General features: G+C 40.5%; 1 protein-coding gene across 3 annotated transcripts in view; it reads left to right on the top strand.

Moving 5' to 3' along the window:
• The window catches only part of ZNF106 (zinc finger protein 106), a 64,037-nt gene that overhangs the window by 38,860 nt on the left and 9,954 nt on the right, over window positions 1-15,223 (top strand). For 2 of the 3 annotated variants that reach the window (XM_045771481.2, XM_045771494.2), the window contains 10 exons: window positions 1,225-1,294; window positions 2,639-2,793; window positions 2,882-2,942; window positions 3,422-3,763; window positions 5,873-6,653; window positions 7,006-7,061; window positions 7,629-7,774; window positions 9,170-9,304; window positions 11,591-11,707; window positions 14,561-14,752. In XM_045771481.2, coding sequence (XP_045627437.1) covers window positions 1,225-1,294; window positions 2,639-2,793; window positions 2,882-2,942; window positions 3,422-3,763; window positions 5,873-6,653; window positions 7,006-7,061; window positions 7,629-7,774; window positions 9,170-9,304; window positions 11,591-11,707; window positions 14,561-14,752 — 2,055 coding nt within the window. The remainder of the gene's footprint in view (window positions 1-1,224; window positions 1,295-2,638; window positions 2,794-2,881; window positions 2,943-3,421; window positions 3,764-5,872; window positions 6,654-7,005; window positions 7,062-7,628; window positions 7,775-9,169; window positions 9,305-11,590; window positions 11,708-14,560; window positions 14,753-15,223) is intronic. The other variant, XM_045771487.2, reaches the window with a different exon arrangement.

The raw sequence follows: 15,223 nt of genomic DNA, 5'->3' as shown, positions 1-15,223 counted from the left end.
AGTTAGGTGTAATTGAATATGAATGTACAGTACTAGGAAAATATGAAGTCATCTCTAAAACTAGTCTCCAAGCCAATGATTCTTTGTATCACCTGACCAAGGAGTAAGCCACGTCTTCAGCTGTAACTCGATGCATTCTGTCCTGCTACTGGGGAAAGGCACTCTAGCGTTGCGTTTGTAGGGCATGAATGCTCGTTAGACCCAGGACCGTTGGGCTCAACACTAAGTTAGTTTTAGTGCTACTAGAGTGCATTTATGTGAACAGAGTCTGAGAAATTTTTTTAGTCTCTGTTATTCAGTGTTTTGTACCTCACTTACCCAGCTTGGCCCTTTCAGAATCCATTCCTTCACTGACACCACTTCTCTTCTGGCATCTCCATCGCTCATACCGCCTAACCCTTTCAGGAACCCTTTCTGAGAAGAAAGAGTTGTTGGTAGTCATACAGTCTGGAATGTGACACTGTGAGAAAATGGGCTCTGTCCTTTATTTTTTATGCATTTATTTTATTTATATTTTTTTCACCTTCTATTTTTTATATTTGCATTTTTCCCATTTTTTAATTTAAATTCAATTAATTAACATGTAATTTATTATATTGGTTTCAGAGGTAGAGGTCAGTGATTCATCAGCCTTATGTAATACCCAGTGCTCAGTACATCACGTGTCCTCCTTAATGGGGCTGTGTCCTTTAATACTGAGGCAATAAAGCAGAGTAGTTAAGGGCTTGCCTTGAAGACCTGCGTTCAAATTCCAGCTTTGCTCCTTTGAGTTGCACACTGTAGTGGATATTGTTGGATGAAAATCTGTCCTGTAACAAAGCTCATATCTAGGGCTTGTCTCATAGACTGTTTAGCTTTTTGTTGTAAAGATTTCCTAGTAAAGTAGAAACTGTGCCACAGTGAAATCAGGTATATGCACTACTGGCTTTGTCCATGCTTCTAACTATGCCTTGCTTTACTAGTGTGAATGCTTTGCCTTAGCCCCAGTGCTTCACACCTCTAGGATGCTAGGAAGGTACTTGACCCTTTCTGTTCTAGGGTTTTTTTGTATAGTCAACTGATGTTTGAGTTCATACCTTGTGCATGAGATTCCTAGTATCCTGTTAGAGACGGTAGCAATAATGAAGAATAATGTATAATGGTCTTAGAATTGATTCATTTTTTCCCTTCCTGGGTAATGACCTTTACACATTTAATATTATTCATTTTTCTTTCTCTTCTCAGGACGGATCTTCTCCTGAACTCCCAAGTCTTGAGAGAAAAAACAAAAGAAGAAAAATTAAAGGCAAGAAAGGTATAGTGCAAAATATACTGACAGAAAGAAATCGTTCTTATAGCAATTCAGCCTTTTTACAACTTGACAGATATAGCTTGTGGTTATCAAACACTGATTTTTAAATTATTTTTTGACTTTTTTTTTTGTCTTGCTTAAGGGCATAGAAAAGTTTGACTTTCTACCATGTCCAGTTGCAGCTATAGAAGAAATGTTTGGTTGTCACATAGACCAATACGCTAAAGTTAATATATATCTTGGACAAATTGAATTCAGTATAAAGTCAGAAAGTCTCATTGGGCCTTTTCAGTGATGAAGAGGAATAGGCCATTTAGTAAAGATTTTGTCTCTTTTCATTGTTTATAGCCATTTCAGTTTCCATTTCTGAGGTATCTTTGTTGCTTCTCTCACTTGAATTGAGGGCAGTTGTTAGAGTGACTTCCTCATGATACACTTCTGTGATTCTTGCTTTCCACTGACTCTGAACCCTTTCTGGTGTAAAGGCTAGTGTGGGAAGTGATCGGATGAACCTTGGGTGGTTGGATGTGATGGATAAAGCAGGAGTCAAGGTGACCCCAGTTTCTGGCTGAGGCATCTTTGGGGATGTTGGTATCATTTGTAGAGCTAGAAAACTCCATGAGAGGAACAAGTTGAGGATAGAGGAAGATGACGAGTTCCCTTTTGGATCCTTTTATTTAAAGGATCTCAGAGATACCTCAGTAAAGATATCAAGGTAGTAGTTGGGTATGTGGGCCTGGAGTTTAGGGAAGAGGTCTTGACTTACTGAACAGGAGAGAGACAAACGTAAAGATGACAAATACATACAAGTGGTAGGACATTTTATTTAAAGTAATTTAAATATACTGTTTTGAAGCTATATTTTCTTCAGAAAGTTCTCTAATAAACTGAACTGTTTTATGTTAACTAAGAGACTAGAAAAATATGGATTGGGAAGAGAGTACAAGCCATTCACATCCGGGGCCTAATCTAAGCAAAAATGGTAGGTGAAGAGAGTGGCAGATAAAGGAAAAATGGGAAATGAAACGTACAACATTTGCTTTGCCTGGAACAAAGATTTCACTTGGAAGGGAAGTGCTGGAAGATGGTGATGAGGTAAGAAGGTACCATGTGGGAGCACGTGGGTCCTATGAGCTACCTCCATCTTACCAGTTTGCACTTGTGGTTTAGTTCTGATGTCAGTCTGGACTACATGATTTGCGAAAGTGTGATGAGTCTCCAGTGACCTACTGGAGAGAAAAAAAAAAAAGGCTTCTCCTAAAGAACTGATGTAGTTCCTCCTTCTGAGGAGCTGTGTTATTAAGAAGGCTCCAGTATTAAACTGAGCCTTATGGTTTCTTTTGGCAGAACGTTCTCAGGTTGACCAGCTGCTGAATATTTCTTTAAGGGAGGAGGAACTAAGCAAATCATTGCAGTGCATGGATAACAACCTTCTGCAAGCCCGTGCAGCACTGCAGACAGCATATGTTGAAGTTCAGAGGCTTCTTATGCTCAAGCAGCAGGTAACAGCGGATGGAACATGTAATGAGAATGGATCATCTCTAAAGCTGTATTTCAAGATGCTGTTTTAACAAATTACTTTATTTTTAGATAACTATGGAGATGAGTGCCCTGAGGACCCATAGAATACAGATTCTACAGGGATTACAAGGTATTCAGAGAGCATCTGATGGATTGGATCCTCAGGAGCTTGTTTATTTCTTTGTTATCTATATAGGGGAATTGAAGGAGTCATGAGAAGGTCCTGTGTTTTCTCTCCTGTCTCCTTGCTTTCATCTTTCTATAGAAGGGCCTGTGAGGCTGTACACCCTGAAAATGCTTAGCAACAGGGGCAGTATGTTACAGAAAGAGCCTTGGGTTAGAAATCAAAAGACCTGGGTTCAAGTCTCGGCTCTTCCATTAGTAACTATATGACTTTGGGTAAGTCACTTAAAATTTAAAAATGGAATACTAATGCCAGTTCTGCCTGTGTCCTTTTTGGTTGTATGAATTTTATGACAACATATTTCGAAGAATTGTCAGGGACTTCAGAATTCTCTTGTAATCTTTAAAAATACAGATTGCCTCTGAAATGAGTGACTTTTCAGAAAACGTTTTTGCATTCGTACGTACGTATGTTTCCCATTCTAGAAACATATGAACCTTCTGAGCGCCCAGACCAGGTTCCTTATAGCCTTCCACGAGAGCAAAGGAGCAGTAGATCTCAGACATCTGCTGATGCCACACTGCTGCCTACTCCCTTTTTCCCAGTGTTTCTGGAGCCTCCATCTTCCCACGTGTCTCCGTCATCCACTGGAGTCCCTCTCCAAGTAACCACATCTCCTACTTTCCAAGCCCATGGCAGTGTTCCTGCTCCAGACTCCTCAATTCAGATTAAACAAGAACCCATGTCTCCTGAACACGAGGACAGTGTGAACGCTGTGTCACCAGGCTCTGCTGGCGATGTGTCCAAGGAATTACCGCAGGCTAATAGTATGTAAACCTTGCTGTGGATTAAGGGCAACCCGGCAGTGGGTCTAGGGCAGTTTTAGGTCAGTAATGTTGTCCTGTTTGCCCATTAAAACTAAAATTTCTAGAATTAATTTTTCTTGAAGTTTCCTTCATTTAGGGAGGATTGTTTGTTTATTTTTGAGAGAGTGGGAGAATGTGCGTGCTCATGGTGGGAGAGAGGGAAAGGGAGAGGGAGAATCTTAAACAGGCTCCATGCCCAGTCCAGAGCCTGACTTGGGGCTTGATCTCCTAACGGTGAGATTAGTACCTGAGCAGAAATCAAAAGAGTCCAACTGAGCCACCCAGGCGCCCCTAGGAGGATTATTTAAATATCAGTAACTTTTCCTCAATTTTCCCTAATCTAGGATTACTAAATTGACTTTGCATTTGCACCTAAAAGGTTCCATAATGAGGATTGGTACAGAATTGTGTGTGTGTGTGTGTGTGTGTGTGTGTGTGTGAGATAAGTGGAGTTGAAGTTAGTCAACTTCCTAGATAAGCTGTATCTTCTGAATTTCTCAGCACTTAACTTTATCATTTAAAGGCAAGACAGGATTAATAGAAGCCTAAGAGGCTGGTGCCCATGATGAAAGGCAGAGGACACTGGGTTTGGAATCATCAATAGGAACTTGAGTGGTTTTGAGAAATAGCTAGAGTTTTTACTCTTTTCATAAAATAACACTCAAGTGGTTACCATTCGAGAATAACTTCTAAACTGTTCTAAACCTTACCCAAAGTTTATGTAACCGTAATGGTGCTATATTGACAGTTATGTAAAAATAAACTGGCATTGTGTGATCTGAACAAAAACAAAAAGTCTGAAGAATTACCCTGGGTTTTGCTACCTGTTGCAACACTAGTCTAGATATCTATCTCAAATGTATATTATCTTTATTTTGAATTTTGTTGCTTCTGTGTGAATACTATTCAATATTTTTTTAAAAACTGGTAAAGAAGTAGTATAGTGACTTTTTAAACTAATATTTTTTTTAAATGGCTTTTATTAGATTTCTTCCTCTGCAAAATAATTCATGTTCACTGTAAAAAGATGGAAAATGGGTGCCTGGGTCGCTCAGTAAGTTAAGCACCTGCCTTCAGCTCAGGTCATGATCCCAGGGTCCTGGGATCGAGTCCCACATCGGGGTCCTTGCTCTGCAGGGAGCCTGCTTCTCTCTCTGCCTCTCTCTCTCTCTCTCTCTCATGAAAAAATAAAATCTTTAAAAAAAAAAGTTGGAAGACTATAAAAATGCAGATGTTATTTTGTTATATATTGTCTCAGTCTTAAATTATAAATGTGTGTTTACCTGTAGACTTTATACAAAGGGAAAAATCATAGTCTGTTATAACCTGACTTTTTTCCACTTGATATATCATGATCATTTTCCTGTGTCATAGAAATAATTCATCTGAAATATTTTAATTTTACTTGTTGAATAATACTTGAGAAGTTGCATAATATGGATATGGTAATTTATAATCTCCTTTGAATATTTGCTTTTTATCCTTCTTTTTAATTTTTTTTATTAGTATCTACACTACATTGTGTATGTCTTTGAGTATTTCTGTGGTTATTTTATCAGTTTAAATTCCTCCACATGAAATAACTAAGTCAAAGAAAATAGACATTTTTAAGTCAGCTGACTTTTTAACTACGGTTATGTAGCCACACTGGGTGATGTACTGGTTAACCCGCATAGTGAGAACATCTAAGAAATAAAGGCGAAAGCACTTGAGCTGAGTAGATATTTAAATGTCCACCAAGAATAAAACATGATGTTAAATACGTGGACATGTCAAACAAGAAAGAAAGAAGAGACGGGTAGAAACAGTCCGTGACCATAAAGAGCTTCTGTGCAGTACACGACATACATGCTATTTGTGAGATCACTGCAGGGCAAAGTGTAGTAAGTGCTATCATAGAAATTTCTGTAGGGTATGGGAAGCTGAGGGGTGAGATAACTGCTTTAATAGTCATAGCTTTGTTCACATATCACTGAAAGGTCGTTATGCGGTAGAGATTCGATCACTGGTAAATAATGGCAGTTTATGATGATAAAGAGCAGACAGTCATTTTTTTCCTTCTCAATTCAGGAGAGAACGGTGACAGTTGTCCAGTTTATCCAGTCATCACTGCAACATTGTCCTTATCAGAGGCCACAGAAAGTTTCCATGAGCCTAGCCAAGAACTGAAGTTTTCCATGGAGCAAGGAAATACCAGGAACAGAGGAAATGCTCCCTCTTCCCAACCAGCTGGTCTTGCAAGTGTAAATAAAGAGGATGAAGAGCCAGGCAAGGGCAACAGCGGGTCTGAGGCCTGTTCCAGTTCTTTTCCAAGATTGTCGTTTGTTTCCGAAACCCCCCTAGAGAGGGAGCCCCACTCTCCTGCTGACCAGCCTGAGCAGCAGGCAGAATCTACCCTGACGTCAGCTGAAACTCGGGGAAACAAGAAAAAGAAGAAACTTAGGAAGAAGAAAACACTTCGGGCTGCCCATGTTCCTGAGAACAGTGACACTGAACAGGATGTATTTACTGCTAAACCTGTAAGGAAAGTAAAGACTGGAAAGTCAGCTAAAGGGGGGAAGGTGACAACCTCCACCTGGGAAGATAGCAGAACTGGCCTGGAACAAGAGAGTGTCAGAGATGAGCCAGAGAGTGACTCGTCTCTGGAAGTCCTGGAGATCCCTAACCCTCAGTTGGAAGTGGTGGCCATTGATTCTTCTGAATCTGGAGAAGAGAAACCAGACAGTCCATCTAAAAAGGATATTTGGAACTCCACAGAGCAAAACTCATTAGAAACTTCTCGTTCTGGTTGTGATGAAGTTAGCTCTACCAGTGAGATTGGCACTCGTTATAAAGATGGTATCCCTGTAAGGTGAGGATGTTGTGCTGGTCCAATCAGAATGGCCTCACCATTATTCATTTCTTAAAAAATAGAAGTTTTGGTTATGAATCAGTTTTTAAAAGAATCCAGTGTATAGAAAATCAGTAGAGATTATGGATAGGAAGACTCAAACCTTGGCAGTGGAGATTTCTGCTTTCTCCTTTGTGTTGTAAATATTTACTTAAACTGCCTTTCATATAGAAATTTCAGTTGGAAAAACTGATCTCTTCTATCATTGCTGTGTTGCCCATTGTTCAGAACAGTCCTTTGAGTCAGGAAAATTGAAGTATTCTGGCCTGTCCTATTCACAAATGCTAAAAAGACTTTTGCTATTATTTTGTAGTGTGGCAGAAACTCAGACTGTGATCTCCTCCATAAAAGGCTCAAAGAACTCCTCAGGTATTGGTTATTCAACTTCATTTAAATTAACCACAGGAAAAAAGGGATATAAATATTAGAGTCAGGGTTTAAGTAAGCCTGTAGAATGGGGTGGGGTGGGGTGATCGTCACCAAGAGTAGTGCTTTAACCAGCAGTTATGGTATCTGTAAATCCTCAATCCTGCCTTTTTAGTTTCTTATTCCCACCTGTCTTATCTGTTCAGCTAATGAGTATTAGGTTTCATTGCCTCCCCGGGGTTTTTGCTTTGAGAAGGAACTGCTTAAAGAATAATGCCTTGTTCAACAGAATAAGTGGCAGCAGAAGAGAGGATGTGGAGAGAGATTTGGTACTTTCCAGGTTCATTCAAAAAATAAGTATCTGTCTTTTTTCCTAAGTGAGAGGACTTCTCTGCCTTCTCTTGTTACGAAGTCTTCATAATGTAGATCATTAATGAAAGATGTGTTTTGCTAGGGGAACTGGGCTTTAAGGCGAATCCAGGGACCACTATATTACGCAGTGGTTTTAATTTTTGAGTATCTTTTCAGACAAAAGCAGACACGTCTCTGAAACATATTCTTGTTTTCCAGAAATATCTTCCGAGCCAGGAGATGATGATGAGCCCACAGAAGGGAGCTTCGAGGGGCACCAAGCCGCAGTGAATGCAATTCAGATATTTGGGAACTTACTGTACAGCTGTTCAGCAGATAAAACTGTCCGAGCTTATAATCTGGTGGTGAGTTGATAAATCAATTTGAATGTTTTTGCAGGTTTTAGGAACTCCAGTTCATGCTCTCTTAAACAATAAGGTAATCTCTTTGCTGTCTGGTAAAAGGTGAGTTTTAGACTGTAGATGAGGTTGATGCAGTGGCTTAGCTGGGTCACTGGGGATTTAGCATCTTTCTGTCTCTCCATTCTGTTTTCTCTGGTGTCACCTCTTCCTAAAGCTAGTTCTCCTGCTCAGAGGCAGATTTCAGAAGCCTCCGGGGTTTCTTTTTCCTCGTATTGCCATAAAAATGGGTCCTCTGTTGGACTGTGAACAACCACTTGGCAAAGGGAGATGATATGACAACAGGCTTGGCCAGTCAGGTTCTGGTCGTGGTGTTGTTGATGAGGTCAGTCTTACAGCTGCTACATAATAGGGTAGAATGATTATCAGGGAAGTACTAGAGGAGGCATTTTTCCTCACATTTGATTAATTGTCCCAAGTTATTAAGGAGAGCAATAGTGGTCTAGTACCTCACACTTAGTATAATCTGATGCTCGTTAGTCTCAATTTTCATAGAATAAACTTTTGAGTTTTGAATTTGGTATATGTCAAACTAATTTTGCTTATCAACGGTGATAGCCAAGAAGCTTTAGGAATATTCTGTTGTCTGAAAAGACGCCATGAAAGTATTTGAAATTACTGAAGTCCTTGAGAGTCAAAAGGTTAGATGATGGACCATGCAAATGTGTTTGCTCTAGGCAGAGGTGTCTAGGTTCCATTGGCTTAGTGATGTGAAGCGGCAACAGGGACGACTGAAGGAAGGAAGCAGTGGTACCAGGAAGTAGGAGTGTAACATTTGGGGGACTGGCTCTAACTCTAAATTGCACAATAAATGTATGTATGTGTGTATGCACATTCTAAGTGGATCTCCGTATGTGCACAAAGATAACATTTAGGATGCTCCCTTGTGAAACCGCCCCTGGATCACTACGGCCTATGATGGCACCTGACACATCTCTGAATATTATGGAACGTTCTCTTATAAGTTACTGATGAAATGCAGGAACTTATCTGGGAAATTAGCTACAGTTTGGATTTGTCAGGTCTTTGATCCTATGTTGGAGACCCTTGCCCTAGGCATTAATTAAAATTCTGATCTATCTTACAGCAGATTGCCCTCAGTATTTTTGGTATGGCTCAGCTAACAGAGTTGCAGGTACTTAGTTCATGTGACTGTTCATTGGGCATTTAGTGAACAGATACTTACTGAGCATCTTTTGTATATCAGGCACTAACCTAGACACTGAAGATACAGCAGCAAACTGTATGTTTTAGCATTTTTGTTGTTGTTGTTGAGGGAATGTATTCTCTAACCCTCTCTAATCACCCGCAATTAATGAGCTGATATGTGCTTGACTTTAGAGTCGGAAGTGCATTGGTGTCTTTGAGGGGCACGCCTCCAAAGTGAACTGCCTCCTGGTTACCCAGACCTCTGGGAAGAATGCTGCCCTTTACACTGGTTCCAGTGACCATACCATTCGCTGCTATAATGTCAAGGTAAGTGAGTCCAGAGAAATCAACAGTGATCATATTAAGCTGCTTTGACTGTATTTACTGGGTAGAGTGGGGACGCTGAGACAGATGGTTCATTCTGCCCACTTTCTTATACTTCTGAGCCTATTTTATAACAGGCAGACCTCAAAGATACTGCAGGTTGGGTTCCAGACCACTTCAGTAAGGTGTGAATATCACAGTAAAACAAGTCAAATGAATTGTTTGGTTTCCTAGTGAACATAGAAGTTACGTTGTGTGCTATACTGTATTCTGTTAGGTGTGCAGTGTTATTATATCTAAAAAAACAATGTATGTACCTTAATTAAATACTTTTTTTTCTCTTCCACAGAGGGGTGGGGAGGGGAAAAAAGAGGAAGAAAAAGAATACTTTATTGCTAAACAAATGCTAGCCATCATCTGAGTTTTCAGCGATCTGTAGTCCTTTTGCTTGTGGAAGGTCCTGCCTCAGTGTTGATGGCCGCTGACAGATGTGGGAGTGGTTGCTGCAATTTCTTAAAATAAGACCACAGTGAAGTTTGCCTCCACTATTGACTATTCCTTTCACGAACGATTTCTCTGTAGTGTGTAGTGCTGTTTGATAGCGTTTTACCCCCAGTGGAACTTCTTCCAAAATTGGAGTCCATCCTCTCAAACCCTGTGCCCCTGCTTTATCAACTAAGTTTATGGATTTTGTAATCACTTTGTAGTCATTTCAACAGTCTTCACAGCATCTTCGCCGGGAGCGGATTCCATCTCAAGAAGCCACTTTCTTTGCCCGTCCATAAGAAGCATCTCCTCATCCATTACAGTCTTATCCTGAGATCGCAGCAAGTCAGTCACGTCTTCAGGCTCCACTTGTCATTCTAGTTCTCTTGCTCTTCCCACCACATCTGCAGTTACTTCCTCCACTGAAGTCTTGAACCCCTCGCAGTCATCCTTGAGGGGTGGAATCCGCTTCTTCTAAACTCCTGTTTACATTGATATTTTGACTTCTTCCCTTAATGGCATCTAGAATGGTGAATCCTTTCCAGAAAGTTTGCAATTTACTTTGACCAAATCCATCAGAGCAATCACTATCTATACCAGCTATAGTCTCGTGAAATGTGTTTCTTAAAAAATAGATTTGGAAGTTGAAGTGACTCCTTGATTCCTGGTCTGCAGAATGGATGTTTGTTAGCATGTATGAAAACAACATTAATCTTGTTGTGACAAGGTGCTTGTCAGCAAGCAATTCATATTTTAAAAGGAATCTTTTTTTCTTTTTTATCACAGTTTATATCTGATTTCCCTATAAAAACTACAAAAAGATCTCACATGGCTTAACCAGAGGCAACATGAATTTTAACATTTGGGCATATTTACTGTCTTTTTCTTTATTTCACAATTTTATACATGGCATTTGTAATTTCATGGGAGAAAATTGAATAATTTTGGAGACTGACTCATTATAAAAGGTTGGGAAAAGAGGTCAGAATCTTTGACAGCGTACAGTTTTTATCATCCTACCCACAGCTTGTCTCATCCTACCCACTTGTAAAAATCTTGATTTTAACATCTTTTTCCAGTCCTGTTTAAAAGCTACACTTGGGCCTTTTGTTGCTTAGTATCATTCAGTAACAAATCTTGAACGCTGGCTGTCTTACAGGCAACAGGGCCAGGTTACCTACGTAACTAGAATTGCTAATACAACCCAGTTCTGGAAATTCATGGAAATCATTTCTTGAAGGTGAAATCAAACAGTACTTATTTAACCTGGATATGCATCAGAATTACTAAAGAAATTTTTTTAAATGCATATTCCAGAGCCGACTGAATTAGAATCTCTGGGATTGAGGATGAAACTTGGGGTTCTGTATATTACAGATCAGCCAAGCCGGCACTGGTTTGAAGGAGGCATTTCGGAACTATCGAAATAGAGAATCAGTTATAGGAAAGCACATACATGATTAATGCAAGTATTAAGTATACCACTGTAATCTTTATTTTCCTTTTTAGATGTAAAATGCAGCTTTATCTTTGGCTACTTAATTTAAAAGTTGAAGGCCCAGTTCTTAGTCCTCTTTGAAGAGTTTCTGCATTCCAAATTAGGAACACAAGTCACATTGTTAGAGTTGATTTTTTGTTTACAGCTTGAGTCTTTGGCCAAATCTAAGAGAGTCTTCTACAAGATAGAGGATGCTACATTTTCTTCCTCATAAAAATCATTTCACACTCCGCTTTAAGAAGGATAGATTTCACATTTTATTTGCTGTTAAGCTCTGCTGATTAGGCCTTGTGTGCTTTTGTCAGACGCGAGAGTGTGTGGAACAGTTACAGCTGGAAGACCGGGTCCTCTGCCTCCATAGTCGATGGCGAATCCTCTATGCGGGACTGGCAAATGGCACTGTGGTCACCTTCAACATAAAGGTAGGTGTTTGGGGAGAAGGCTGCGTTCCCATGTCACTTGAAAGTAGTGTGTGTGTGGAAAGAAGTAGAAGGCAGACATTTTCCTGTTTTCTCGTGTGAGAAAACAACAGAATGAGCTGCTACTCAAAAACTGTTATCTTCTGGTATAAGTGAAACAAGATCCTTCATTCTGTCTGCTCAGACCCAAGTGTGCCAGGACCAAAAGGTAACTCTACTAAATTAAACCAAGCCTGACGATTTGAGGCCAAATAATGAGTCATAGGTTAAACCAGTCTGTCTCATTTTAAGAATGACACCATGAAAAATGAGCTTAAATTCTTTTGAGTATGACATTGATGTGGTTTGGAACTGACTTAGGGTTTCATGAGGATAGCCTATTCTGTAATGTGAACCCAGTCATAGGTTTGCCTTTTGCTCATGTGGCCTCATTCTTTCCTAATCCAAAGATAAATTCATTTGTCGGGCGAACCCTTACTAAGCATCTGTTTTGTGCTAGGCCTCAGCATAAAGCTTAGGAAATGAGGAGGGACCAGTTCTTGATGGCCCTATAGGCTTTGTTAATGTAGGTGGACTTCCATCTTGTGGGCTTTAAAGTAGGAGAGACAGGATCCAATTTGTATTTTAGACAAAGTCATTCTGGGGTTGATGATAGGAAAGTACTGGTACTAGTAGAGGCAGGAAGGTCATTTAGGAGGCTTTGTCGTAGAAGATGACATGAAAGGTCAGACTAAGGATGAAGAGAAGAGAATGGATAAAAGATGTAAGAGGTACAATTGATGGGTTTGGCTGCTAATGAGTTGTAGCACTGTATCCCAAGGTCATCTGGTTATTCCCTCCCCCCCCCCCCCCGCCCTCCGCCGAGAGAGAGCATGTGAGTGTGCTGATGCAGGGGTCGGGATGAGCAGAGTGAGAGGGAAAGAGAGAATCTTAAGCAGTCTCTATGCCCAGCATGGAGCCCGACGTGGGACTCGGTCTCACGACCCTGAGGTCATGACCTGAGCCAAAATCAAGAGTCCGACTAACCGACTGCGCCACCCAGGTGCTCCACCGTCATCTTTTAACAGCGTGTTAACAATGTTCACTGTGTTATGCCCAATTACAGTATCATTTATATGTTTTGCGAATACCTACCAACTCTCCTTCCACATGTGAGCTGGAACCACTGCTTTTATAAGGGATACAATAAAATATGTCATGGCTTCTGCCTTTGAAATAAAGTTTAAAATCAAGTTAGAAGAATCTAGCACATAGATAATCAAGTGCCAAGTTGTTTGGTTCATTTGATAGGAAAAGATCACAGAAGGGTCATTAGTGAAAGTTGTTGACATTAGATCTGGTTAGGGCAATAGATATAAAAATAATAAATTTGAAATATTTTAAAGGATAAAACTTGATAATTACCTAATTCTCTTTTGGGAGAGTGATTTTTTTTTTTTTTTTTGACTGAGAGAGACAGCCAGCGAGAGAGGGAACACAGGCAGGGGGAGTGGGAGAGGAAGAAGCAGGCCCCCAGTGGAGGAGCCTGATGTGGGGCTCGATCCCAGGACTTTGGGATCACGCCCTGAGCTGAAGGCAGATGCTTAACAACTGAGCCACCCAGGCGCCCCCTAGGAGAACAGTGTTATCAAAGGTAGACAGAGGTTAGGAGCAAGACTTTTGAGGCAGGATGAGGACAAGAAATTCAAATGGAAATGGTCTTTAACTGACTGACAAGCCCCAGAGAAGATGGACCTTGAGACAGATTTGAGAGTCTGCAGACATGGGCATTTTGAAGCCTTGTGAGGGGTGGGCCCTTTTTGGTTTGCCTATACACCCAGAATGCAGTGCTTCTGAAGTCTCAACAGGAAGTCAGGGCTGTTGATCTGTGCCTGTCCACCAGTGGGCCCTGAACTCCATCAGGCCGTCTCCCCAGCATCTAAGATGGCTGGAGTCATTGCTTAGCCCTGGAGGCTCCCAGCTGCTGCTTTGTGCTTAGTTTCTGGGAGTTTTACCACTTGCGTGCACTTGAAATTCCTTTATATGTATTTAATATTTCTATATATATATTTAAACTTTTTTTTTTAAGTAATCTCTACACCCAACTCAGGGTTTGAATGCACGACTCCAAGATCAAGAGTAGCATTCTCTACCTCCTGAGCCAGCCAGGCGCCCCCCTAAAGTTCCTTTTGAGAAGTTTTTGGGACGTGGGAGACTTTATGAACCAGATTGGTGTGGGGATGAGGGAAGCAAGTCTAAGATCTGAGGAAAAGGAATGTTTGCGAATTCAGGATGTGACCATGCCACTCTAATAGAAAAGGCTTCTTTAGTTCACTAAATGATGTCATGAGAGATGACATAGAACGAGAAATCAGAAGAACCTGAGAATAACGGAAAGGTGGAGAATGAGAGACTCTTACTGAAATTATCCAAGTAAGTAATACTCAGGGGAGAAATTTGGAGACACATGGCTAATTGTATAATTTTTGATGACAAAAAAATCAGGGAAAGAATTTCTGAGTCTGTGGCATGGAAAGTGTGTTAGAATATGAAAAAAAGTTGATCATTATTATTAACCTAAGGGAAGTGACAGAAGGCATAAAAAGAGATCAGATAGTATGGGTCGAAGTTAGAAATGTGTTTATAATGCAAGAGTTTGGTGTGCCCCCACTGGAATTGGGGAGGAGGGAGTCATGGCCACAGAGAGTTGGAATGGGAATGGCAGAGATCGGAAGTTAAGACAGGGATGGGGTATGAGAACTTAAGTACAGGTAATAGAATTTAAGAGTTTGTATCAAGGCAGTGATTTGGGTTGGTTGATTTTGACATTTAGCAGCGAGGTTGCTTTTACTTCATATAATACTTCGTATTTTTCAGAACAATAAACGACTTGAAATCTTTGAGTGCCACGGCCCTCGGGCCGTCAGCTGTCTTGCCACAGCTCAGGAAGGTGCCCGAAAGCTTCTTGTTGTTGGGTCTTACGACTGTACCATTAGTGTACGTGATGCGCGGAATGGACTCCTCCTCAGAACTCTGGAGGGCCACAGCAAAACCATCCTTTGCATGAAGGCAAGTACTGTGCAAGAGAAGAGGACGTGGTCGTCTGGCACAAAGGGAAGGATTTGAGTGACATTTCCCTTGTTGTCTAACGCCTTATTTAGAACCCACCATCTTGAAAAGAGCAAGGAGATTACAGTGCTTTACTTTAGGCTTGGGTCACCAAGGGTTGCACTATATTTTAATATATTAACAGAGAAACAGGTGTATTTTATTATAGAATGTAGATATACTGTAAAGTCCTTCTTGGGTATTTCACCATCATTCTGAAGAGGCAGCAAACCCAGTAACACACTGTCAGTTCCTCACAGTACCTGGTGGTAGGACAGAAGTTTCACTTTAGAAAATTTGAGGAACTTATTATCTTATCCCTAGTTCATGCTTTTCTCAGAGTAGGTTAGAAAGTAGAATTGAACAACGTGCTTTACAAGTTACAGAGAAAACTCAGACCCTTATTCCAAATCTAACTCGATGAATTGTTTT

Source organism: Ursus americanus, chromosome 36 (genome assembly GCF_024610735.1).
Source record: "Ursus americanus isolate L20-20 chromosome 36, mUrsAme1.1.p, whole genome shotgun sequence".
NCBI classification, from domain to species: domain Eukaryota; kingdom Metazoa; phylum Chordata; class Mammalia; order Carnivora; family Ursidae; genus Ursus; species Ursus americanus.
Note: the sequence above shows the minus strand (reverse complement) of the source record. Positions and strands in the feature narration are given on the sequence as shown.